Source organism: Phalacrocorax carbo, chromosome 24 (assembly GCF_963921805.1).
Source record: "Phalacrocorax carbo chromosome 24, bPhaCar2.1, whole genome shotgun sequence".
NCBI lineage: Eukaryota > Metazoa > Chordata > Aves > Suliformes > Phalacrocoracidae > Phalacrocorax > Phalacrocorax carbo.
This window is the reverse complement of record NC_087536.1, coordinates 2,272,422-2,299,893: the sequence shown is the minus strand read 5'-3', so window position 1 is coordinate 2,299,893 and position 27,472 is coordinate 2,272,422. Positions and strand designations below refer to the sequence as shown.

The 27,472-nt window shown below is 47.9% G+C and overlaps 1 protein-coding gene across 1 annotated transcript; it reads right to left on the bottom strand.

Moving 5' to 3' along the window:
* Window positions 1-362: 362 nt before the first annotated feature.
* Window positions 363-21,398, bottom strand: LOC135317010 (germ cell-less protein-like 1). Its single transcript, XM_064472523.1, has 14 exons — window positions 21,393-21,398; window positions 19,435-19,596; window positions 15,709-15,805; window positions 14,785-14,882; window positions 14,180-14,292; window positions 13,364-13,429; window positions 13,111-13,195; window positions 12,788-12,878; window positions 12,166-12,306; window positions 7,495-7,564; window positions 2,933-3,008; window positions 1,892-2,037; window positions 1,564-1,651; window positions 363-853 (listed from the first exon to the last, which is right to left on the bottom strand). Exons 1-14 carry the CDS (start codon window positions 21,396-21,398, stop codon window positions 725-727), a joined length of 1,368 nt encoding a protein of 455 aa, XP_064328593.1. The 3' UTR covers window positions 363-724.
* Window positions 21,399-27,472: the final 6,074 nt, after the last annotated feature.

Here is a 27,472-nt window from a genome sequence, read left to right as displayed (position 1 = left end):
TTTGTGCAAGCTCTTGCTCCGTATCCCACGTGCCCGTCGCACTGCAGGGTGGCGGTTCCCCAGCAGCCAGGGCACACGTGCGCGGGGGTGTGCGGGCCAGGGCTGCGTCTGCACGCAGCAACGGCTTGTCCAGGTGAGCAGGGGCGGTGGGTGGCCCCGGGAGCCAGCGGGGTGCAAGGGCAGAGCAGGACCTGGTCCTGAACAGGAGGCGCTGAGCCCTCAGAACAACGCAGGAGCCCTGGGGTGGCTCAACCCAGCACCAAAGCTGGCATTACCGAAAAGCTGGGTATTTTAAAACATATAGAAAGAATGAATACAGTGTACCTCTTACACTTGACCACAAAAGAAACAGAATGCGGACCTGGTATTTACAGATCAGTCATTTAAAAAAAAAAACCAACCCACAAACAAATAAGACACTACAAAAACCACGCGTCCTACAATGCGTGCTCAGAATCTGACAGGAAAGTTCGTAAGATGTCATTCACACAAACTCCCCCTGTCCCATTTGGCTCAGTTTTCACCCAGGAAAATAAAAAGTCTAACATTTCTTAACCACGGAATGGCTACTGTCTGCAGGTGCAGAACAGAAATTAAAAAAACATATGGGATAACTAGTTTTGGCCTACACAATTTCTGATGATCTTTTCAGATATGCATAGGAGTATACTAAGGCCATATATATATATATAAAATATATAGATATATAATATATAAAGAGGTCTCAGGTTTCTGAGTTATCTGGCAGTGCCTCGCTGTCGGTCGTCTTCTCTGGCGATGTGTACAAAAAGTTACAGAAGATGTAGAGCGGGAAGGTCAGGAGGCTTCTGTCCAAATTCATCACTATCTGCTCCTGTAAAGCAAACACAGTGGACATTTGAGCATTTGCGTAGCAAGTGAGGCCATTACAGGGAAGGACATCAAAAAGCACCGAAACTGGTACTAACAGTCCTTCTATACATTTTAATTAACATGTATTCAAAAAGCAGAGATAAAAAACCTCAAGACAGTAATTCACCTTCACCTTCAGCAGGTGTTTTGTAATACTAACACTGACAAGCTATTCTGAAATTGCTTACAGCCCTTGCCCCAGGGCTGCCGACCCTTCTGCATCAGAGGAAACAGAACTGTGAGAAACGGCTGAGCAAACTTTACCTTCAAGCACATTGGAGATAAAGAGGGATTTTCTGCATTTGCAGGGAGAAAGTCTCTATGTACCCACCACATACATATCACTGCTGATTAGCACTTAAGACACTTGATGATCAAGTCTTTCACATTCCTTACTGAATTCTGCTGTCACAGAGGGTGGAAATGGGCACATTCTCTTAATAAACTCCACTCCTCTCTGAGGCTTTTGGGTCTTTGTTTAACAGAGCAATGAATACCACCCTTGAACAACAGGCAGGGATTCTTTTAACTCTTCAGCTTACAACGCAACAGAGTCTTCAAACAAGCTCCAAGTTTGCCTCTAAATGAGCAGGAGCCTGATGGACATACTATTCAGATGGGTAATCTCACCAGTGCTGGAAGTCTGGGAAGGCAAGCAGTCTCCAAACATACCTGGTCCTTCTGAAAGGTTAGAATCTGATATCCTGTTGTTCTACTGAAAGTAACTTTCCCGCTGCTATCAAAAGAGGTTACACGTAACCTAGGGACACAACAACAGTTAAATTAGTTTCCCATAACGTAGTTTTTCCGGCACAAAGAGTTTGTCCCAAGGAGACAGAATGGCATTTTCAAACATAACTAACCTGGTGGCAACAAAATTTAATGCAAGGGATGAGTTAAACTTGGATCCAAAAGAATGGATCCATCAGATGGAAAGACTTAGTTACAGTAGGAGATCTTAGCACACGCCACAGGCTCTGCCTCCTTGGTGATTATTTACCTGAAGGCTATGTTTCTCCGAGGCTGCAGACTGACTGATCCACTGCACGGCTGATCCAGCGTATTCCGCTTGAAAATGATGTAACCATTTGTATAAGTGACAAGAAGGTCAAAGCCAAAGTTGAACCCAGTCCACCGCCAGCAGTACTGAAGAGCACAAGTTAAAAAACACAGAAACAAACCAGCCCCTCTGAGCACTGGCCACAACACAAATGAGAAGTGCCGCTTCTCCAACAGCTCAAACTTGGGACCGGGATTCTCGGCTACAGAGATGTCTGGTGGATTCAAGGATCCTTGCCAACACCTCTTTGAGACTTAAGACGCCCCGGTAGGCAACCACTCACTGTAGCGGCCAGCCTTTGCAGGCAGACGAGTACACGAGACAAGCTTCGCGTCAGCTGCCTTCCAAACAAACGGAAATACATTTCACACAAGCGGATCTAAAATAGTTCTGCATCCTGGTACCTGCTGCTGTATGTCTGAGCAGCACTTAACTACACACCCCATTCGTGCTTAAAGTGCTCCTCGGAGTACAACAGCCTCATGTTAAGTGACTTCAGTGGGGAAGAAAATATTCATGTCTCCTGTGCTCTCACAGGACCTGCTACCTAAAGACACACAGACGTACACGGAACACAGCGGGGTTCTGGCTGTGGCTGTTACACAGTTTATCTGGAAAGCTTCCTTTTCCAGTTAAAAAGAAAGGGACATCAGTGATCAGAGCTTTATTTTAACTGAATGTATTTTACACGTCTCCGATGATAAGTCATGGCTACATTCCCTCCTTTCATGCAACAGAGGTTTTTCCAAACACGGGCTTGCTTGCAGTGCCAGAGCACAATTAAGTCACTAACTCCTTATTCATCTCAAAGACAGCAAGCCTTTTCATCCTTCTAGGGAGAATAAAATAATTTCTTTAACGTAGCATCTCCGTTACCTCTTTTTGATGCAGTTTGACAATTAAGACCAACGTGTTTTGAAAATACCTAGCACGTCTAAGACGTGTCAGCTGCGCACAGACGTAGCCACGTGCCGTACTTACATGGCCACCCTCTGCAAGTTTTCGACCACACCTCATGCTGTTTCCTTCCAGTTCCTCTTTATTTACTTCCTGAGGCCTACAAAAAAAAAGGGCATCTTTAAGGATACTTAAACAGCTTTGTACGGTACTTTAACGTGGAAGAGCTGAACAGACCCCAGTAAACCGGTCTGAGCACACAGCTGACCCTTCTCTGTGCCCAGGTTAGACTAGATGACCTGCCAGTCCCCCTTCCAACCCGAATCATCCCGTGAACATCCGACTACTCTACAAAACTGCAATATAAGCCTCGGTAGGTAGGACTTTTACCAGAGAACCTTTCCAGGTATGGATATAATAGCCGTTGCAATGACATGCATTCCCCAATCCTCCTAAAAGAACCAAGTCCATTTTAAACACGGTAGTCCCGACTTACTAGGCACAAACATCAACGAGTGCTGCTGCTGAGGAACAGCTGCAGGACTCTGCAAAATAGCAGCGCTATGAAGCGGCACCCAGAGCGACACTCAAAGATTTCTCAAGCGGCTGGAAAAAAGTTTACCCCCAGCGACCACCAAGTGCCACGAGCTCTTGGTTCTGGCATCCTACACCAATATGAACTTGTTTCACCCAACAGTTTCCACTGCCGCTTCGGCACATAGAGAAACCTTGCAGAGCCGGCATGAGTAAAATCAGGCCCAGTTTTCCAGAGGTATGTTACTCACTTAACTTTAGACACGATGACATCGTTAACCAAATAAGCAACCATTGCCAGAAAGTCTTCAAGTTACACTGAGGACAAACGCTTGAAGTGAGTAGCATAAATCGCAATGAAAGGCAACCCCCACCACCACCCCCACGTTAAATTATGAACCCGCACTACCAAACAACACACTTCAAGCTCCACAAGCAAGAAGAAACGCTGCACCTCTTCTCTTCCTACTGTACAAACACCGCAAGAGCTTGTGGCTATGCCTTTTACGAACAAGCTCGGTCTGTGGTCTTTTTGCCCCGTTTCTGTAAAAACCAGTCCTGGACACTTAAGTATTTTATGATTAAGTTAAGCAAACACGCTAATCATGCTAACCAAACTCATCCAAGAACCTCCCACGTGCTTTCTACACACCTTCTAGCTGAACTGCTTACGTAGCTGACCCAAATTCAGTAATGGTGATAAAAGGTTCATTTCTGTTTAATTAGTGACAACTTTCACAAACATTAGTACATAATGTCAGAGAGACGGTAACATTCCCCCCTCGCAATTCCTCGAGCAGCCTCAGAAGATGCAAAACTTCCAGCTGTAACCGCTTACGCTGGCCTACCACGTGCTTAGCGAACAGTCAAGTTATCCTATTTCCTTCTTAAACACCACCAAAGAGACCATTAGAATAGAAACGACTCCAGTCATGGACTTGAAAGATCTCTCTCGCATCTGCCACAGAACACATGTTTAATTAAAAAAAGCAGCGATCCACTTTAGCACAACAAGTAAACCTTGAGCAGCTACAGTTCAAAGTCACAAACTCCAGTATTACACTCAAAAATTCCCAAATTCTGGAGTGAGGAAAATGTTTAGTCCTTTTAAATGCAAACTACATAAACAAGGAGAGAAACATTTTCTCCTCCTCTCTGAAGTTATCAAAAGAGCAAACCACATCACATGTTTCAAAGCAATGTAATTTCCATGCTGGCAGCCCTAGAATAAGCGGGTGCAATTACGCTCTGCTCCAGGTGGGATATGAAAATAGAGCCTTACTTCAGCTCACTGGGAGTCAGACCTCACATTTCACTCGGCTTGACTGAGTTTGCATCCTTATCTCTAAGGAAAAAACGTGTTAAGATACTGATACAGGCAGTAAGTGCGAGAGGAAGGGCAGCAGATCTGGATCAAAGGATGGTCTTATAAAACCCTAATTCTTTTCTTTCAGCTACCGGTTGGTCCAACATCCAAAATATTTGCTTTAATACAAAGGAACAGTTTCATGTCTTCCCTTCTAAGACATGACTTACGGACCACAGGCATCTCACTGCAGGGTGGCAGTACGGCTTGCCAGTAGAAGACAGAGAAGTGGTCTCAGGATTTCAAACATCATCTCAGAGATTGCGTGCTGTGGACTAGCGACAGAACAATTGAACTGCACACGACTCCAGGGAAGCCCTCCGTGCACGCATGTGCGTGCACCCCCCATCTCCCTCCCACATGACTCCAGAGAACACCCTGTTCAGGGACAATCAGGCCATTATTGACTACAAAACAAACAGCAACCTGGATGCCACCTTGAACCATTAAGCTTGTAAACTACCAAAGTTAGAAGCAAAAACATATTGAGAAGAAACACTACATCTCACCCACTAATAAGTGGGCCATTGCCATCAGCGAAAGACCTTGGCAATAAATGCCATAATAAGAGATTCGGGCGGATGTCTACTGTTCAGTAAACTTTCTCTGCCTCAGATTTTTCACTTCTAGCTGTGTTTAAAAAAAAAAAAATCCCATACTAAAGAAAACTAGACAAGCAAGAAAAACATGGAAAAATACTCTGCTCCTTCCAAGAGTCACTGAAAGCATCAGCCCTGGAGTTGAACATGCAAGTTGCTCATTTTAAAAGCTGGTATGACCCCCATCATCTGCACTTCAGTTTTGTATGAGAGCTTGCTTTTTCAGAAGCAGGTGTATCTAACGGCTGACAGTTAAAACACTCTCCCTGCATTACAGTGAGTTACCAAAAGACATCAAAAATAAGCAAATACCAAGGCTTATCTTGAATAAGAACTCGGATGACTATGTTAATACTTGCTTTCATGCTAATTGTGGGTCCCATATGAGCTAGATGGTAATGCGCACTGTACATTCGCCTACTGTTAGATACATCCATGACTGCATTACAAGAAAAGTCTTCCCAAGCAAACAACAGTCCCAGAAACAAGCTATGACCACCCGACATTAATCTTTAGGAGCTGAAATGACGACATTCATAATGACGTACTTTACCTCTTCCGTTTTCTGGAGCACTGCTATTGACAGAGAGAACCGCTTCTTAAAGATCCTCTTAAGGCCAAAGTCAGAGTTTTGGGCATTTTTAACACTCTTACATAACACCAAAAGGAAGCGATTAAGGAAATATTTCCTATATAATACACAATTAAGCCACGGAAGCCACTGCCACGGGGTGTTGGGGCTAAAGCGTAAGCTGTTTCAAGACAGAGCTATGAGTACTTAAGAATAGGTCTATTGGTGGTTGGTCGTTCACTAACGATCCAGTCAAAACCTCCGGGTGGAAAATCCTGAACCACTCGCTGCCACAGAAGTACATCAAGAGAACACTCACTCTTCACTTCAAAAGGCAGGTGGGAGATCTGTAACTCTACCGCTGAACGCTGCCACAGACTGCACGGCCTTTGGTTCAAGTCAGGCTCAATGCAATGTGGCAAAACCAAGCAGAAGGGAACAGTTTGTGGTCACGCGCATACATGTCACATCTGTTAAATCACCATGCCTCGCTGCCCAAGCCACCACTGACGATCCTTGTGAGGCACAGGCTGAAGAAACCCAACTACACGTTATGCGCACAGACGCCAGTCAGGGTGTTCCACTAAGCACAGCTACCTGTACATCTCTGAAAGGGCACAGAAACATAGCAGTCGTCATGGCATTTCCTCAAGGGCGGTGCAGTGCTGTGGTGGTGCAGCCCCCCCACCCCTCTGAGATCCCAGGGTGAGCCCTATTGTGTTGTTATCTTGGTCACAACGACCTGGGCCTCAGGCAATCTCTGACCACACCTGGGCCATCTGCCCCCTGACCTGCGTACCAGAATTGTGGCCAGAATGTAAAATATTGACCAAAGCCAATCATCTCAATCCTATAAATAGTGATCCAAGACGGAGACCTTTTGAGCTCTCCTGCACCGCAGCCGGCCACGTGACCCTGTATCTCCTGTGGGCTGGGACGCCTCTCAGGGTAGGTTTTGCAAGGATGGAGGGATCTTCTGTTGATGTTTTTGCGAGGACTCAAAGGCCTGATTTTGCGAGGTTCACCGGCCGTGCGCTGATGAATATCAGCACATAAATGTGAGTAATTCATGAAACTCACAAAAAGATAATTTTTACTCACAGGTTAACCTCGGGGGGTATGTTTGTGTGCAGTGTGAATATATATATTATCCCTATTCACATAAACCATTGACCAAGCCTGAGACTAAGATTGGACCTAGCCGCACCTAGGCTCCTCACTGAAAGGAGTTTAGAAAGCAAGGGCATCTCTTCTGAACCTTGTGACTCAATGGGAGGGTCCTGCTTATCCCCTGCATCCACGATCCCTCTGTGAACCATTCTAACTTGAGCATAACTGAATTTTCCTTTGTGCACTTCTTCTAGGCAAGTAATGGAGTGACCCTTCCCATTCTCCAATGTTTAACTAAGTCACTATATTGAATTCAAAAAATTCCACCACATTGCTGTTTTCAATTGGCTGATGCTGTTAAGAACCATACAACCTGGAACTCCAAAAGTTCATCTTGTCAGAATTTATATGAGAGGAAATTTTCTAGTTTAAGAAAGAGAGAAAGGAAAGCCTGTAATATACCTACCCAATATCATTGCCTTGTTCTGCTCTGAGCACGGCAAGCCACTGCTGTTTGTAAACAGAGGACAGCCATTCTAAAATTGAAAAACAACAAGAACAAAAAAATAAGCTTGGTGTCGTCTTTGGAGCCGGGAATGGGGGTGTTCATAGGCACTTGAAATATAGAAATAAAATCACATTGCAATAATAAGGTTACACTTATTAACTGGACGGCCTGTGCAAACCCACCACCTGATAACGCGCGTGTGTGATTCAGCTCCAGGCCGCAGGTACAGAAGAGGCAGTTCAGATAAAAATCAACTGCTAACACTGAGTAACTCAGGACTATTTTCATCTTATCAAGCATCCACGGTTGCCAGAAGTGATGCAACTCAACATGTTTTCTCAGTGCGCTAAGTTCTGTTCAGCCAAGGAGCTGGGTAACAAGCTCTTGGGAGAAGATGCCACTCTCTGAATCCCCAACAGATTTCTACACAAGTTAAACAAGAGGAAAACAGAATCAAAAGATAAAGGAAACAGTGCCTTATCACAGGTATGGTAAAAACAAACAGAACAGAAGCTGTCCCCTACTAGCAATAAACATAAGCCATGTCTTCCTCTGAGAACACCAGGAAGATGGTACAGAGAGCTACCGAGGTGATCAGGGGGCTGGAGCATCTCCCTTGTGAGGAAAGGCTGACACACTTGTGCTGGTTCAGCCTGGAGAAGAGAAGACTGAGGGGGGATTTCATAAATACCTATAAGTATTTAAAGGGCGGGTGTCAGGATGATGGGACTAGGCTCTTTTCAATAGTGCCCAACGCCAGGCCAAGGGGCAACGGGCACAAGCTGGAACATGGGAGGTTCCACCTGAACATGAGGACAAACCCCTTCCCTGTGCGGGTGCCAGAGCAGGGGCACAGGCTGCCCAGGGAGGCTGTGGGGTCCCTTCCCTGGAGACATTCACCCCCCGCCTGGACACGGTCCTGTGCCCCTGCTCTGGGTGTGCCTGCTCAAGCAGGGGTGGGACGGGGTGAGCTCCAGAGGGCTCTTCCAACCCCCACCACTCTGTGATTCTGCGAAGATTCTGTCAGCTGTATTAATTTAACAGCTGCAACCAAGAGATACAGCAGAACAAAACCTAACAGCTGCTAAGGCAGTTACACAGAAGGGATCAGAAGCAGCCAAAAGCCCAGCACATAAGTTCTTTTCAGTCAAGCTAATGAACAGCGGCAAGTCCGCAAGGTCTCAGATGAGAACAAACTCTAGGGAGGAATGGACTGGGATGGCAGGAGCGGCGAGAACCACCGTTAGCAGGAAAACAAAACAGGTTGGTTGCTGCTGGGGGTGACAGAAGGGTGAGAGCACAGTGCTGAGATCGCCTTCAGAGTCCCAGATTCAAAACATAAAACCAGCCCTTGCCCTACTGACTCCCGAGTTAAGATTCAGGCTGTGATAGGACCAAAATGGGAATTCACCAGAGCGCAACAGAAAGCATTACAATGATTTAAGGAAAAGTGCACAGGTGAGGAACAGAGAATGGATGTGCTAGGAGGAAAAAGAAACAAAAAAACAATCAGGAGACAGAGCATCTTCGCTATTTTTGTATATGAACCTATGTCATACACCATATTTCAACTGTAGTTCACCTGTTAATCTGTAAAGGTTAAGAGGAAAAATACTGCTCAGGAAGTGTTACACCATTTCTTTCAACTCTTCAACATGGTCACCTTCTTTATACCTCCCTGAGAACTATTTCATCTAGAATAATCTAAAAGGCTTACACCACAATACAAACTGCCCAACAATTTCCATGTTTCAAGGCTCTCTTGGGTACGATGCAATCACCTCAGACACTGGATGCTGGCAGCATCAGTTCAAAAGGGCACCACCAATATTTATCCAAGCCTCCTTTTAAAGGACGAGCAAAAGTTCCTGATCTTAACACAGCTTTTGGCTACACACCACCACCAACAGATTACAAGGGCCATCCAGTATTAACCTCTTCACTTACACTTCATTACACCTGTAGAAGTCTCCACATCACGCTGCTCTTCCCTCCCTGCTCTCCCAGTTCCCTTGGAATTCAAGTTTGGGGGTTTTTTCCTTTTTTTTAAATTCATTATCAGTGGTAGAGCACATTCTTTTTCAATAAGCACAGGCAAACCAGCCTCAAAGTTGCAATTAATCTCGTAACAATGTAAGAACATTCTTCCTCTGACGTATGTAGGCAGAAGGCTGCTGGGTTTGAGCACAGACACAAAATCTGTCCGCTGAAGAACACTAAGAAAAGGCTGCCCGTCGCAGTTCTGGTAAGCAATAACAAACAGCAACGTTAAGAGAAGGAAACCAAGCACAGTACTGGCAAATGTCTGGTTTGCAACATCTTATTCACATGCTGACACAGCCACTTGACATGAAAATAATCCATAGTTCTCCTCTGTCATCTTTCAATTAAGGATCTAAAGGGTCACTCACCCACAGTTACCTTATTTTTTAATACAGAATGAAGATGCCTTTGCACTATGATTACCATCCGCACCAATGTTAATCGCCAGATGGATTATACTGACTTTATACATCACTTAAGCATCTAAAATACCACCTATCCACGATCGGATCTGTTCTTCTAGGATTTATGCATAGTATAAACTGTTATCACTTGCTCGAGGTCAAACCCTGCCCCATCTACTGGTCATAACCGACCAAACCATTCACCCAAGCTCCACCTCAGCTCGACGCAGCGGTCTACGACACACTGCCTCCACCTGCTGTTCGAAGGACACTTTCAAATAGACGTTGTGAGCACAGGATAACCGAGTTCCTTCGTATTTGACTTTGCCAGATCTAGTGAGGAAGACAGTCTCTTCTCCGTCTATGAAGGTATTAATCGAAGCCAGAAGCGAGAGCAGGGAAAGCCAGTGCATTTCAGCAGTGGTAACGGTTCACTTTCACTCAAGAGAGGGACAGATTTCTAGGGAGGGAAGGACCCTACTCCCTCCCCACAGCTACCCCCTATCAGAAAGTCCTAATTCAGCTTCTGATAGCGGCATTCTTTGAACATTTCAAAGTGTGAGAAAGAGGTGCTCAGCGTTATTGAGACATTCAGCTACAAAAAGCTGAATTCAGCTACAAAAAAACCCCATTATTTCTAGCAGAGACAGGATACGGCAGCACAAGGAAGGCAAACTAAAGTAACGCTCACTACATCACCTTAATGGCAAGGCAAGTGTTTTAAAAGCATCTAACAGTTTGACCAGGCTAGCAGGCTTCAAGAAAAATATCCCAACAAGTCTCCTCTGATATTGGACCATTATTGTGTTGACATCTATGGCAGCATGAAGGAAAAGCCAATGTGAGATGGAAAAAAAAATTTTAATTTTAGAGGAAGGCAGCGGTGTAACTCAAGGACAGGTTAAAGAGTTATGTATGGCAAGAGCCCAAAGCGACCCCGAAGGCTACAGACAGATGGCAAGAACACAGTTGTCAAGAAGTTGCAAATAAGAGTGATGAACAGATCAACAAAAGCAGTCTTAATTCACATTTGGCAATTACATTGCTAAACGGACATCGCAGGGACACGGATGGATGGATAGTTGTGCTGGGGACAGATATAGAAAAAAGAATCAATGCTGTGTACGTGAGAGCTAGGGAAAAAACTGTCAGAGAGTCAAGATGCAAAATTCAATGCTAAGATTCAACTACAATAAGGAAAGACCGAACAGAGTGAAATATGGAGCTAGGACACCAGGAGCCAGATCCAGAGGCAGAGCAGGGGAAGTCCAAACACTGTTACAATGAGCACAACTCACTCTGGGGAGGGGAAAAATAAATAATAATATATTAAATAAAAACAAAAAGGAAAAAGGAGGAGGGGCAGGTGTTTCACATGATAAAAGATATGAACGATGGTGGAAAAACACTTTCAAGTGAGAGCCCAACGGGGTTACTCATCTCCAGTTTCACTCATCTCTCAGCAGCCAAGTTTACACAGCTTCCAAGCAAAGAACAAAGCAAAGATGAGAATGCGGCTTCTTATCTTTCAGTGATACTGTAACATTAATAGCAGTGATCTATAACACATTAAATGGCATTTCACTCTATGGGCTTCAAAAAAGCACCAGGACCTAGAAGGAGGATGTATGCAAAATGCAAATAAAAGGACAAGAGCAGAATACGTCATTATCCCATCTCCTCCAAAAACACCCGAAATACCTGTCAGTAAATAATGCTTGTCTTTGAGGAGGGGAGACGAGTTCACAGCACCTTGTGCTTTTGGTTTTCATTTTCAGGTATTACTCCAAATCCCAGCAAAAACTACCCAGCTCTTTGTACAAAGATAATGGCTACAAAACAGTTGAGTCGCAGCAAATTTTGCTCTCTCAGCAGTTTTTTTGCATGCCTGGGACTCAGGGGTCATTTAAACACAGATAACCTACCATGTACTGATTATAAAGTATTTTGATAAACTGACTGATCAACAAACGCTTAACACACCTACGTGTCTGTCTTTTAAGACTTTCATGCATGTAAATTTAATGTTCAACTTCTGCTGAATCTTCAGCCGCAATTCAGACATTGGAGATAAACACGCAAGTGATAAGACCAGCAAATACACCTCGATCTTCCCAATGACTCTATCACAGGCCAGGCTAGGAAAGGCACACAGAACTCGATCAGCTGAGTACTCGCTCACCTGAGGGCATTAGGGAATCTCTCTCAATAATTCTGGCTGACGCCAAGTCACTGATGATATACTGTAATCTCAAGTGTGTGAACACCGACAGGAACGCATTCCCCTGTTCCGATTCCAGGAAGGCAACGTCATCCTCAAAATCTGCAAGACGGAGCACTGGTATTACAAGTTGGTTTTCTAAATATTTTCCAGAGCGTATTTGTATTTGACATTGAGGTTTACTTTATTAAGCACAGAAAGTTTTTATGGAAAAGCAAACCATCTTTTGGAGCTAAACCCAAGAAATTACTTACACTCAAACCCTTTTGGCAGAACTGTTAGACCAAACTTTTCCTCTTTGGAAACACACACGTGCCTTCTAGCGAGAAGGCAACAAAATCTTATCCTAACTGAACAACAGCAGAAGCAACGAAGCAAAACTAGCGACCATGTCTGCTCACTTGAAACATGTGGACAAAACAGTGAAAAGGCTATCGGTGCTGAGACCCTGATCCCGGGGACTGCTGGCAGAGGCCAGCCTTCCCAGAGAGAAGAGGAGAAAGTTGGGAAGTGGAGGAAGACTATCGTATTTTACTTCTGACCAGCCTCTTCCACAACCCAAGGCCATGCCAATTAATCCTACCTCTCCTGCGCCTGGCAAACCACGCATCAGCTTCGGTTAAGAGTTGTTTCAAAGACCCATTCCAAGTAGGCACTAGCTGGAGGAACATCCACTAGGGAAAATAAACAAACTCTAGGGAGTTAATTGAAGAAGTCTTCAAAACAGTAATACATGCGTTATTAACAGCGCTTTTTCATAATGCATTAATTCCTACAAAGATTCTGATACTCTCTTAGATGCTTCCAGGAAATACCAAAGAGGTTAAAATTCTCATTGTGCTACAAATCAGCTACTACTCTGGAGTTCAACTTCATAAAGCCCCAGCCCAACCCTTCGCCAAGTACCTTTTTGAGAGCGGTGTACACATCCATTTCCACTTGCACTACAAGTAGGTCAGAAGAACTAATCAGCTGTTTCATGAGGTTTATGCTGAAAAAAGACAAGTCATCAAAGAATTCTGCGAGACATACAGACAAAACCAAGAAAGCAAGCTAGGTAACAAGCAACCGTCAATAGCCTAGAAAGTCGTGTTGAGCGAGCTGCACGCTTTGGAAGAAACTGTACTTCACCACTGACAGTTAACTGACGCCTGAATACCTGAGGTCTTTGAAGAGCGCCACACTCTGGTGAGGCATCAGGTTATTCAAGAGCCATTCCAGGCACCTAGATTAAAAGCAAGGAATTAGTACCTTCCTTTTTTTCTTACATATCTCGACATTCAAGCACAGTTGCTCAGGCTCACAAAGCCTGGTTATGTACCGCGTGATTCTGAAATACTGCTTTAACGTGCCCAAGACATGAATGCATAGAAGTATGAAGGGGAGTTCTTTCAAAAACATGAACTTTACCATAACACTTTCCAAAATTTTCTGTAACTCTTAAAGTTGCATTTAGTGTCTCTCAGGGAAGAGTGAAAGCTATATTCCTAGTGCTGTTAATGCCACAAAAAGCCCTGAGAACACACTAATTCTCAGCAGAAGGAAGCAGCTAGCACTAACCTCAGCATTCTGCTCCAAAATGTCTAATTACCCCTCCTAATTAAGATAAACTCAAGCTCAAGTACTGAATATTAAAGCAGCTTTGAGATAAAAGAGTCAATGATGGCAAGTATTGTTTCACTGTCACGCTGAAGACCAAATATATTGTCTTTACTAGTGTACGTTAGTAATTAATTCATTCACAGCACAGGCCGATCAATCGACCAGAATCTACACCAAATTTAAGGTAACTGGTTATAGTAGAAACCTGAAAACTAAACAGAACAAGCAGAGCCCAAGCCAGATACCTTTAAAAAAAAAATTAAAAACCAAACAACAAAAAAACCACCAACCTAACTGGACATTATCTCACCATTCATAAATTCACACTTCTAATTAGCAATGTACAAAGCAGCTCAGAGAAAGTAATTCTTACTTTTTCTTCACAGAGTCTAACCCATATGTTGCCGCTGAATTGTAATAACCACACACAGTTTCTGCATTAATGGTTTCCTTCATTGTTTCACCACATTGCTGGATTAAGTCATCCTGCGGGGAAGAAAAAAACCCACAAATATTCAAAGTTTTTATTTCCTAACTGAGGTTTCAAAGATTGTGCAGTTCATAAAGGTTTTCACGCCTGAACAATTACCAGAGTCACACGTGCTACAGTGACCTCTGCTACTCTATCCAGAACACACAAACCAATCAATGTTCCTCAGAAAAACAGCTTTTTCTTAAGGATATATCACGTGAAAGAAAAGCTTAATGAATACTGTCAGGGTAGAACAAAGGAGCTGTTAAAACTTATTTTAGCCTACTTCTAGATATAATGCTCAAAATGGCGCTTAACATTACAACTGAATCTAAGCCATGCTATTTTGAAATAGAACCACTGTGTTACGTTTGGGGCTTTTTCCCACTTTGTACGAAAAGATTATTTATTTCTCCAGGTGAAACAATACGTGTGCGTGACTATGTTACGAACAGTTACCTTTAGCTGAAAAGAAAGCATAAAAATATTGCACATTTATTACTTACAAGCTGCAGCATGCAGGCTGCTGCTAAAAGGGCAACTACTCGACTGGGTTTTATTAATACATCATCTCTGTACAGCGAGCCAAAAGCCACCTGTAGAGCTGAAAAGAGTACAAGTGTCAAACTAAGACAGGACATACGAGCTCGGATAACTAAAAGAATCCTTAAATATAACCAAACCACTGCAACTCACACATTCTCTTCACTCCTGCTTGCTCAGGATAAAAAACTGGTATTTACCACCTCAAGCACACGCACATAAACAGAATACACAAAACATGGCAGTCACCGATGAACTACAGCCCCTTGCACCATTTAAACAAGATATTCATCTTAAAACAGCCACCAAGGCACGCCACGGGGCCACGTGCAGGACAGTAAAACTAGGTAAAAAGAAGAGAAATCTCATGCTCCTCCTCTGCAACTCATCACTAGTGTAACATTGAGATACTGCTGCGATGCTACAAATTTCTCTGTAATTCTTCTGAAAAACAAAACTCACAGTTCACTCCACGGTGCTTGGAACCATAGCAAAGCTTTCTGCCAACTCACATCGGTCCCCCGCGAGCCCCCCCCTCGGCAGCTTTTCAAGACCAGACAGATGAAGATGTGATCCACACTCCAACATTCGGATCTCCACAACAGTTGCACATATTGATCCCAAGAGCCCCAATGCCAAAACAACAGTACAAGCAGTTGCTTTCCAGCTGTGCTTCCCAGCTCAGAGGTACAAAAGTTAATTCAACTCTACTGGTGACCCGAGTTAAGCTCAGAACTGAATGAGCACAGAACTCATTCTTTCAAGTTTCTTATTTACTCGTTTGAAAATTATCCTTAAAAAAATTTTTTTTTCCAGTTAATTTTCTGTCAGGTTCAGCTTGAACGCTGAAGGTAGAAGTTATGTTAAAATAAAAGGTTCCCACTTACCTTCTGTATCAATGTTTGGGTCAGGAATCTCCAACTCTATGATGTTCATGCTAGATTCTTTCCAAGCTCCACTGAACATACTGGAAAAGTAGCCTGACTACATGAGGGAAGAGGAGAGAAAAAGAACTCAAGTAAGACACTTAATGCAAATTAAAGCTCTCAAAAGCAGCACACGGAACAAAAAAAAATCATTCATATTTACCTTCATGCAGAACAAAATTTATGAAGGGAACTTTTCATAATGCAAACCACTCTGACCTACTCAAGAAAGGACTAACTGTAGTTGCTCTATTTCTGAAAGGGAAAATGCGTCTAGGACGTTTGGACTACGTGTCTGCAATCAGAGTGAAGAAAGAGCTTTCAAGGGCCACAAAAGCCACACAAACTCTTTTCCTACAAACCACACCACCAATGGGGATATAACCAGTCCAAGAATTAAGTCCTTAATGTTACTGGTGGACAACAAATCCTCCAGGCATCGCGGAATGCCTGTTCAGCTACTGGGGGGCTGGAGGGAAGAAAAGCATGCAAGACATACAAATTAATGTACAAGGTTGTAAGTCTCATACCAAGGACACATGCACATACACCACTTATGGAAATATACCTTTTCTTATAAAGTGTAAGGCATATAAAACTAGAATTTGATAGGTTTCCGTCCAAATGAAGTGAAATATACTGCTCTACTAGGATTCATGATTTTCCTTCTCAGCAGCAGATGTGCCCATTATGAGGTGCTATCACTCACTGAAGTTTACCTGAGAGATCAAAAAAATAAAGTCTATTTGTACAGCACCGTATGCCCTGACCTCTTAACTCAGCATTTCAACTCAGGGCAGCACATAACATGAAATCCAATTCTGATTTTATTTCATTACATAAATATTTCCATACCTTTGGCATATCCCCTAACTACGATGACATACGATACGCTACTCTAAAACCAGGACCTCAGTCATCTTGTCGATCCTCAGGAGGCTACCTTAGCTTTGCCATGTAGGCCAACTCCTCAGTTTCAGGAGAATTTATCATTTTAGTAACCAGTATCAGAGAAAATGAAACCCTCCATTTCTCAGACCTGCCACTCACAGGTAGAGCAGCACCTTGCTGTCATTTATCAAACTAAATGCAGTAGCTTGAGAGACTAGGGAAACAGAAACATACATCCTGAGAGAGGATGCTCAACAAGGCAGAGGAGTCGTGATTTCATTGACAGCGAGCTATTTTTAACACCCACAAATATTTTACCTTGAGAAACACCACTCCAACGACAGAGCATAAATTGAAATAGAAACCTGACTTAGGAGAACAGTTAACTTCACCACAAAACTTCATCTCACAAGAACATCGCTTGTACAATGACACCTCTACAGACCAAAACTGCAATTTTCAGAGTCTGTTCAAAAGCATCCACAGAAGCTATTTAATATTCAATTTTAGTCGTGCACCCACACTAAGTTTGAAGGGCTAGCTTCACGAACTTGAGACGGAGCAGCAGCACAATCACATCCACGATTAAAAGCATTGTCGCCAGCAACAGCCTAAGGACAAACCACCAAAGTGCCCACCCTGTTTATGCTGCACAACGTTAAGTCTGACTGTCCAACCCACTTATACCCTGCCTCAGTTTTACAAAGTTAAAAGCAAGCAGACAATTAAAGCTGTGTCTCCCAGCTGTCCCCCTGGTCAAACACAACCACTGCTCTATCCAGAGGTGGCTGCCTATGATCAACCTTGGGCTATATGCAAGTGACTTTTCTGCCTGCGTTTTACACGCTTCAAAAGGTTCTGATGCACGCAAAAGGCTTTTTCCTACAAGAAAGCAATGAAACAGGACCTAGACAGGCTGGAGAGCTGTACCCAGGGGAACCTCATGGAATTCAGCAAGAGCAAGCGCAAGGTCCTGCCCCTGGGGAGAAACAACCCCCCGCACCAGCACAGGCTGGGGGGGACCTGCTGGAGAGCGGCTCTGCTGAGAAGGCCCTGGCAGTGCTGTGGGGCAGCGAGGTGACCCTGAGCCAGCATCGTGCCCTTGGGGCCACGAAGGCCAACAGTGTCCTGGGCTGCATTCAAAGGAGCATGGCCAGGGCAAGGAGGTTATTGTCCCCCTCTGCTCTGCCCCAGTGAGGCCACATCTGGAGTGCTGCATCCAGTTCTGGGCCCCCTAGTTTAAGAAGGACAGGGAACTGCTTGAGCAAGTCCAGAGGAGAGCTACCAAGGAGCTGGAACATCTCCCTTGTGAGGAAAGGCTGACAGACCTGGGTTTGGTCAGCCTGGAGAAGAGAAGACTGAGGGGGGATCTCATCAATGCTTATAAATATCTAAAGGGTGGGTGTCACGATGATGGGACTAGGCTCTTTTCAGTGGTGCCCAATGACAGGCCAAGGGGCAACAGGCACAAGTTGGAACACGGGAAGTTCCACCTGAACATGAGGACAAACCCCTTCCCTGTGCGGGTGCCAGAGCAGGGGCACAGGCTGCCCAGAGAGGCTGTGGGGTCCCTTCCCTGGAGACATTCACACCCCGTCTGGACGCGGTCCTGTGCCCCCCCTGCTCTGGGGGTGCCTGCTCAAGCAGGGGTTTGGATGGGATGACCTCCAGAAGTCCCTTCCAACCCCTATCGTCCTGTGATTCTGTGAGATTTCCCTCGCTGTGGCCAATGCAAGCAATTGCTGTACCTATACTGGAAACATGGCTTTAACACTACAACAACAAAAATCAAGAATTCACTTCTACCATCCCTTCTTACACCAGAGGAGCTGCATTCAACCTGCTGAGCATCTCCCAGTGCCATCTTCACCTCGTAACACATAAAACCATTTTGTGTTTCACTACAGCTAACACAGAAGCGCACACATTTTCAGGTGTAGTACCTGATGTTACTTTCTCTTCTCGCTTCAAATACATTGCTTTCCAGGTTAGACTCCCACGTTAAAGGTAACGGCACAACTGAATGAAACGTTTCAAGACAAAGCCATGGTTTCTCCCCACTTCTGTCACAGGAAAAGTAATAAAAGAGAACAGACAGTAAAGATAACAGCACTCTTCACTCCCAAAGCGCAAGACGTCATACAAAGAATTTCACCCTAACACGAGCCCAAAATAAAACGCTTGTAAGAAACAGCATCTTTTTTGTAGGTACGCACTAGGATTTATTCTTTTCAGAGCTTCTGTGCGAGGAAGCAGCAAGGAAGCCTTCATCCTTGGATAGACAACAAATACAGAGACCCAGCACCAGCAACTTCCCTTCAGTTCCCTACCCTTGAGTCCCAACGAACACTAAAGTTGGACTGGGTCAGCAAGTGCTGTACAGATCCACTCCGGAAGCGCTTTCCTTGCTCTGCAATAATATTAACATCGCAGGAGACTCTCAGCCATTTCTTTAGCAAACAAGAACCTGTCCTCCGGACACCAAAAGACAGTTTTCAGGACTGTTTTCACAAAGGATGGGCCAAGGTTAAGATGATGAGATTAAAACAAAATTAAGTTGCAAGGGACAGAAACAAAGAAACTTTTCAAACACGAAGCTACAGCTACGCTTCCTAACATTACTATCAAAGGCACAAGGCATGTTGTGTAACTGCTTGCATCCACAGCGAGAGTGATAAGTCAGAAATGTAAGGGGAAGAAAAGGAAAGAAAAAGTCTTGAGTCACACTTACCATTTACCAGACATTCTTTCATCACAAATACAGTTTCTCTTGCGAGGAAGAAAGGAGCCGCTTACCTGGCACAAATAGATCTTATGCAAGTTCCACTCCTCTCCCAGAGCACAAATTTTGACATCGCTGTTCTCCCCATTTACAAACAGAGTCTGATAAATATACTTAGAAGTGCTTTTCAGCTGTTTCCTATGCAAAAAGACAGAGACACACTCCTTCAAATTTGTCTGTTACAGAGGCAGCACCAGGTACCGGAAAGGGCTTTTTTCCTCCCCGTGAGGGACCAGCCTCCCCCCCCACCGTTGCTCACCTCCCCTCTCTTGTTCACTGCAGCAGCTGCTGCTGGGACCTTTCCGAAGCAGACAAGAAACTCCCCCCTGGCCCCGGCCCCCCACCAACCTCACAGCGGCAGCCCTTCCCCTCCGCCCCTCCCTTTCCCGCACAAGACCCCGAAGATCGGGCTCGGCCCTCGAGCGCCCCGGGCCCTTCCCGCACAGCCCCTCACTCGCCCCCGGCCTCGCCGGGCCCCTCCGCCCCTCACGGCCCCTCCTGCCCGCCGCGCCACCTCAGGGCCAGCGCGACCGCCGCCAGCCCCGCAGCCCCTTCCCGCCACCCGCCCCTGACAGAGCCGCGTCCGCGGCCCGGAGCCCCCTCGGAGGCGGCCACCGCCGCGCTTCCCCTTGACGGCCCGGCCGCCGCCGCCCCCTCAGGAGGCCGCCCGGAGCGGTCCGATCGTCCCAATGACTCCAGCGCAGGCCAGGCCGGGAAGGGCGCACAAGAACCCGATCGGCTGAGTACTCGTTCACCTCAGGGCATTAGGGGATCGTGAGTTTGTGCTTAAAACAGACAAGTCATCAAAGAATTCTGCGAGACATACAGACAAAACCAAGAAAGCAAGCTAGGTAACAAGCAACCGTCAATAGCCTAGAAAGTCGTGTTGAGCGAGCTGCACGCTTTGGAAGAAACTGTACTTCACCACTGACAGTTAACTGACGCCTGAATACCTGAGGTCTTTGAAGAGCGCCACACTCTGGTGAGGCATCAGGCTATTCAAGAGCCATTCCAGGCACCTAGATTAAAAGCAAGGAATTAGTACCTTCCTTTTTTTCTTACATATCTCGACATTCAAGCACAGTTGCTCAGGCTCACAAAGCCTGGTTATGTACCGCGTGATTCTGAAATACTGCTTTAACGTGCCCAAGACATGAATGCATAAAAGTATGAAGGGGAGTTCTTTCAAAAACATGAACTTTACCATAACACTTTCCAAAATTTTCTGTAACTCTTAAAGTTGCATTTAGTGTCTCTCAGGGAAGAGTGAAAGCTATATTCCTAGTGCTGTTAATGCCACAAAAAGCCCTGAGAACACACTAATTCTCAGCAGAAGGAAGCAGCTAGCACTAACCTCAGCATTCTGCTCCAAAATGTCTAATTACCCCTCCTAATTAAGATAAACTCAAGCTCAAGTACTGAAGATTAAAGCAGCTTTGAGATAAAAGAGTCAATGATGGCAAGTATTGTTTCACTGTCACGCTGAAGACCAAATATATTGTCTTTACTAGTGTACGTTAGTAATTAATTCATTCACAGCACAGGCTGATCAATCGACCAGAATCTACACCAAATTTAAGGTAACTGGTTATAGTAGAAACCCAAAAACTAAACAGAACAAGCAGAGCCCAAGCCACATACATTTAGGAAAAAAAAAACAACAAAACCAAAAACCAAACCAAAGAAACCACAAACAGAAAACCACCAACCTAACCTGGGCATTATCTCACTGCTTATAAATCCACACTTTTAATTAGAAAGGAATTCCTACCGTTTCTTCCCAGAGCCTAACCCGTATGTCCCCTGCTGAATTGTAATAACCACACACAGTTTCCTCATTGTTTCATCACATTACTGGATTAAGCCATCCTGTGGGGAGTTAAAAACCCACAAATAACTCAAGTAAGACACTTAATTCAAATTAAAACTCTCAAAAGCAGCACACGGAACAAGAAAAATCATTCATATTTACCTTCATGCGGAACAAAATTTATGAAGGGAACTTTTCATAAGCAAAACCACTCTGACCTACGCAAGAAACATCTAATGGTAGTTGCTTGTTTTTGTAGGTACGCACTAGGATTTATTCCTTTCAGAGCTTCTGTGCGAGGAAGCAGCAAGGAAGCCTTCGTCCTTGGATGCACAACAAATACAGAGACCCAGCACCAGCAACTTCCCTTCAGGTTCCTACCCCTGAGTCCCAACGAACACTAAAGTTGGACTGGGTCAGCAAGTGCTGTACAGACCCACTCCGGAAGCGCTTTCCTTGCTCTGCAATAACATCGCAGGAGACTCTCAGCCATTTCTTTAGCAAAGAGGAACATGTTCTCTGGACACCAGGGTTAAGACCAGGAGGCTAAAAAAAATTAAGTCGCAAGAGACAGAAGCAAGGAAACTTTTCAAACACAAAGACACAGCTACGCTTACGTCCTACAAATCTCTTGGCATCACTATTCTCCCCGTTCACAGATTTCGATACGTATACTTAGAAGTGCTTCTCAGGCTTTTCCTATACCAAGAGGCAAAGAGAGACACACTCCTGTGGGCCCACAAGCGCCTCGTCTCTGCCATCCCGTCCTCCAGACGCTGTTCTCCTGCTCCCACCTGCGCCCCAGGGGCCACAGCTCCGGCAGAGAACCACCTGCTGCTGCCTGGGCTCCTCCCCAGGGGGACAGCGTCGGTGGCTGGATCCAATGGATCTCAGCATCCATTTCACACAATCACTGACTCCTTGAGGCTGGCCGGGAGGTCGACAGAGGGTGGAGTTAGATGGTCCCACCCCGCTGCTCAGGGAGGGCACCTTGCAGCCGCTTGGTCGTGCCCATGTGCAAAGGGCTGTGGAACATCCCCAAGGCTGAAGACTCCACAAGCTCCCTGGGCCACCTGTGCCAGTGCTCGGCACCGAGCAGCCTTTGCACTTCCCGTTCCTGAACTGCATGAGGTCCCTGTCAGCCCAGCTCTGCAGCCTGCCCAGGTGCCCCAGGATGGCAGCAGGACCCCCTGGCCGAATCGCCAGCTCCTCTCGGGCTGGTGACACCTGCCAACTTGCTGAGGAGGCGCTCTGCCCCATCACCCAGAGCTAACGTTAGGTGAGGAAGGGACGAAGCACGACCAGAGCCACTACTGACCCCCGGGAGACACCGCTACGTCCTGGCCTTGCGCTGGGCTTGCTGCCACCGAGCGGCACCCTCTGGGCCCGGCCGTTCAGCCCCTTTCAGTCCCGCTCGCTGTCGGCTCATCCAGCCCACTTCCATTCGAGTGGCTCCAACGCCGTGTTTAGAAAGAAGAGACTGCAAGATGGGCGCACGCAAGCACACAGCTTTCAAAATCCCACGCCACAAACCTCCCACGCTGGCTATTCCCGCCAATTGCCCCAAAGCCTCCAGAGAAGAAAACACCCCGTAAGCTCACGCCTGCAAGGCCAACGACTGTTTTTAATTCCGGATTTGGCTTTGCTGCCCGTTGCCTCCCAGCGAGCGCTGTTTTTTGCAAGGCGATCCCAAAAGCTGAACGCAGGCTAGAGCTCTTCCTCGAGGGACCTGTGGGCAGGCGTGCCAGCCGGCAGAGCCGTCCAGCTCTCTGGAAGCTCTCTTTGAGTCCTTCCTGGCCAGAGGCAGATCTGGGAGGAGAGACAGGGTGGGCTGCCGGCGCCCTTTGTGCAGCTTGGTCCCTGCTGGGGGCGGTCTCGCTGCTTCCTGGATTATTCTTCCTCCTCTTCGGCATTGCGGGAGTCAGATGCTGCGCTCCTCCCGCATCCAGGGTCACAATCTGCCCCCGCCACCGCTGCAGCGCCCCGAGTGCCTGTCCCACCTGCACCTCTGGACTGCTGAGACCCTCCTCCTCCTGCCCCTCTCCCTCTCCCTGCCCCTGCTAAGGGCTCCTAGTCCATGGTGACCACAAACAGGCTGTGGGGATCATAGCCGTGCCGTGGGGATCTGCTCCCCACTCCGCGCTCCGCTGAGTTTGCTCCCAAGCAGCCCTGGCTGCGGGAGCCCCCTCGGAGCCGGCGTTGGAGGGCCTCGGGAGCTGCATCGCCTCTTGGGGCTCGGGCACAACGCGGAGGACTTGTTCTCTCCCTCTTCCTCTTGCGTGCTGAGCGGCGGCGCCCCGTGTGCTCCACAGGGGGGCTGTGGATATCATTGCCCCGCTGACAGCATCTTCTCTGCTCCCTCTGCTTTGGCAGGCTCTGCTCCTGAGCAGCACTGGCTGCGGGAGCTGACTGGCAGCTGCTCTTGGAGGGCCCTGGAGCTGCGCCGTGCCTGGGAGCGCAGTCAACACTCGCAGGGCTAGTTCTCTTCCTCCTCCCTGCTGAGTGCTCGTAGTCCGTGGGGTCCACGACCCAGCTGCGGAGATCCCTGCCCCACTGCGGCGATCTGCTCCGGGGCCTCTCCCTGCCACCCTTCCTCTGGGAAGAAGGGCTCGCTCCACGCTCCTCCTCCTCGCTGCCCTCCTGCATGGTGTGCAGCAGACGGCCCGAGGGCGGAGAGCAGACCAGGCAGTCAGCTTTCCTTCTGGACACCAGCCTTGTCAAGCTGCAGAAGAAGCGATGCCAGCAGAAGCCCACGCAGGAGGCAATGCTGAGCCTGCCTGGCCAGACGGGGCCCAGCCAGCCTGCAGATGCCTCCCGTGCACCTGCCCAGGTGGGCTGGCTGGTGCTGGCTCTTGCGGAGGAGCCGCTGTCCCCTGGAGAGTCCTCCATGCCCGCTGCCACGTCCTGCAAGGAGAGCTGGGATAGGGTCCTGCCCTTCCCTCCTCAAGGGAGCAGAGCCGCGGGAAGCCCCAGAAGGTGCCTGAGGGGACAGCTAAGGGCCTTCCAGAGCCTCTCCTGGAGGGCTGCAGAGGCGGAAGGGCCAAAGGCGCACCAATGGGACGGATCTAGGGGGGGTGCTTTGAGAGGGAGCAGCGTCGCAACTGTCAACAGCGGTGCCGCGTGCCAGGGAAAAGAGAGCGATGCCAAGATGCCAGAAAGAAGCCCACTGCCCACGTGCTGCCCTCAGCCACCTCCCCGGGGTTACCTTGGTCTGTCGAGGCTCACCCTCTGCTCCCACAGAACCCACTTGCTTCCTGCTGGACCCCCACAGGCTGGGGAAGGAAGGGGCATACGATGGTGCCGGTGAGGAAGCAGCCATTTCGCTAGGTTTCGGATCAGAGCACCTGGAGAATAAAAACAAAGAAAGGCATCTCTCTTTAGGGCTCTTCTTGCAGCCTCCTCTCGGCTTCAGTCCTTTTGTGGGAGCGGTTTCTACGACAGAGGGAAGATGCGACCAGGGCCGCAAATGGCATTCTGGCAAGTTCAGCTGGGGTCTTCCCCAATCCCCCTGTCGGAGCAAGGCCTCATCTTTATAACCCCTATGGCCTCCATTTCATAGAATCGTAGAATCATCAGGCAGTTTGGACTGGAAGGGACCTGACAGATCACCTCGTTCCACCTCCCCTGCCCTGGCCACAGACACCTTCCACCAGACCACGTTGCTCAAAGCCCCGTCCAGCCTGGCCTCCAACACCTCCCGGGAGAGGGCACCTACAGCTTCCCTGGGCAACCTGTGCCAGGGCCTCGCCACCCTCACCCTCAAGGATTTCTTCCTAACAGAGAGCTAACCAAAACCTACCCTCCTTCGCTTTCAAACCGGTGCCCCTCTTCCTACCACCACACTCCCTGATAAAGAGTCCCTCCCCACCTCGCCTGTAGGCCCCCTTTAAGTACTCTTCCCTACGTCAGCCAGCTTCACAGAGCAGGCAAGCAGCACTTTGCACCAGGGCAGCAGCCTAAAGCCCGCTAGGGAAAGATAACCACTGACGTGGGGTAGCTCAGCTCTGACAGCGCTGAATGGGGCGGCCTGTACTCGCTCTCCTGTGAGAGAAACGCTCAGGGGGATGAGAAGAAAATCAGCACAAACCAGGAGAGGAAACCGATTCTAAACAGGTTTTAGTACCGCTTGTTATTTATTACCTGATGTAAAACAGCAGATACGCTTGCTGCCTGAGCACGGTGTCGATGCCACAACGATCCACAGACTCATCGTCCATCTTATACCACGCTCCGCTGCTGGCCTGCAAAGAAAGGCGTCGGTATCTGGAGATGAACGGCACGGTGCCTCCACCAACCCAGGCAGAGAACTGCAGAACCAAGAGAAAGCCAAAACCAACCCAGCCCAGCCCCTAAGGAGACCTTCTCGCCAAGACCCTCGGCTGCCAGTAACACTGCCGTGAAAGCGTGTCTTCGGCAGGGTAGATTTTGCCCTGCCTTGCTAGGCAGGACGTCCCTCTTTACCTTTGTGTAGCAGAAATAGTGTCCGTGATAACAGCTGGGACCGCGGTGCACCACGACAGCATATAAGGAGTAGAGGAGGGGCTCCCCAGCTGCGTGAGACGTGTACGGGCGAAGGTCCAAGTACTCGGGGTACTCCACAACCTACGGAGAGAGCAAGAGGGCTCAGAAGCCATCCTGAAATACTACGTGAACTAGCCTTCCAAGACTAAGGGCTAGAGGCGTAGAAAGACATCTCTGGGGCTGACGGCAACTCGGCGCTCCCTAAAGCTACGTGGCGTGGTTTGGGTGGCAGGAAACTGTTCTCGGCCAAAGCAGCTCTGCCGGAGCAGGGCACGCGCTTCTCCTCCCGCGGGAACTCTCCTCTCCTGGCAAGGGACCGCAAAGACCTCAACGCCAACAGCCGGCGAAAGGCCCCGCTGCTTTGGGAAACCCCCTGCGCCAGGAAGAGGAAGTTGCGCTCCAGCTGCGTACACACCTTGCTGATCTTCCCGCCGGTGAAATCGTCAAACCTTTTCAGGCACACCGTGAGAACCATGGGCGCGCGATGGATTGTAAACCTCTTGGAGGCGGCGACCATCCTCTCACACCTTGGAAGCAAGCACAGAGGCGAGGGCTGAAACGCACCCTGCGACGCAGCCTTTCTTCCCCCCGGAAGGCCAGACAACCCTTCCCGGCTCACACATCCTTGCGCTATTTTAAAACTATTCAGCACTGTAAGGCCACGCTAAAGCCAGCCGCGTTGTCTCCTTGTGCGTTAAGCCTACACGAAACGACGGCTTATGCTCGGCGACACGCAGCACCTTCACGCAGGATCTAGTACGACTAGGACGTTAGCGTTCATCTTACTGGCTACACCGATAGCAGTTTTCGCCCTCCAGCCGCTCAGGTCGGACAAAGCCCTCCAGAGCACCGGTGACAGAAGAGGCTGCCTGGAGGAGTGAGAAAGGAGAGCACTGAGCTGCGGGAAACACCCTCACCCAAACACCTCCTAGGAGTTTACGCAAAAACCTAGCTAGACGACGCTGAGGAGACCCGCCCTCAGCCTGCAAGCAGCGTCCGGAAGGAGACGGGACGAGCCTTTGGGGCTGAACATCGCCCTCCTTCCCAAGGGATTCCCAAGGCTACCGAGAGCCACCTCTCTGTGGCGCTGCACAGTTCAGCTACCGAGGGTGTGCAGGGTCACCACCAAGGAAAACAATACCACCCGCCAGGCCAGGAGCCAGACGGCTGCTGAGGGAGGGCAAAGGGAAGAAGGCTGAGAGGACGTCCAGGGTGCAGAGAGGACAATTCCCACTCGCCCGCCTTCAAGCCAGCACCCACAGGCAGACCGCTGACACGGCCTCCCCAGAGGGACTCGGGCCATTCCGCTTCCCGCCCACCACCAAGCTCTCTTCGGGTCACAGGAGGCGTTGTTAAGCCAACCGCGTTGATTCTGGAAAGCTACAGGGGCCTTGGGATGCCCCGAAGCACAAGCCACAAGCCCTCTTACTTTCACGTCCAAAGGAACGTCCAGGAAGGCCTCGTAGGAACTGGAAACTGCCTTGCAGCTCAAGCACGTGACTGGAAGGCAAACCGAAACGCTCAGCGATAGGGGAGGTCGACCGTGCCCGTTCATGCTCCTCCTACCTACTGCGCCAGTCAGGCGTACAGCTGTTTATCACAGGCAGCAGGCAGAAGGGCACAGCCAGTCCCAAGGGGAACAACAGGTGGGGAGCAGTACCTCTGGATCTCAGAGAGCCCCCAAAGATTTGATGGACGACGGTAGTCGATTGGGAAGAGGT

Excerpts from the sequence above, each read along its gene's own strand:
- LOC135317010 (XM_064472523.1), bottom strand. Across the intron at positions 14,883-15,708 it reads CCCAAACATTGATACAGAAG|CTCTACAGGTGGCTTTTGGC; the intron begins GTAAGTGGGAAC and ends TACTCTTTTCAG. Across the intron at positions 14,293-14,784 it reads CAGCCTGCATGCTGCAGCTT|GATGACTTAATCCAGCAATG; the intron begins GTAAGTAATAAA and ends TCTTCCCCGCAG.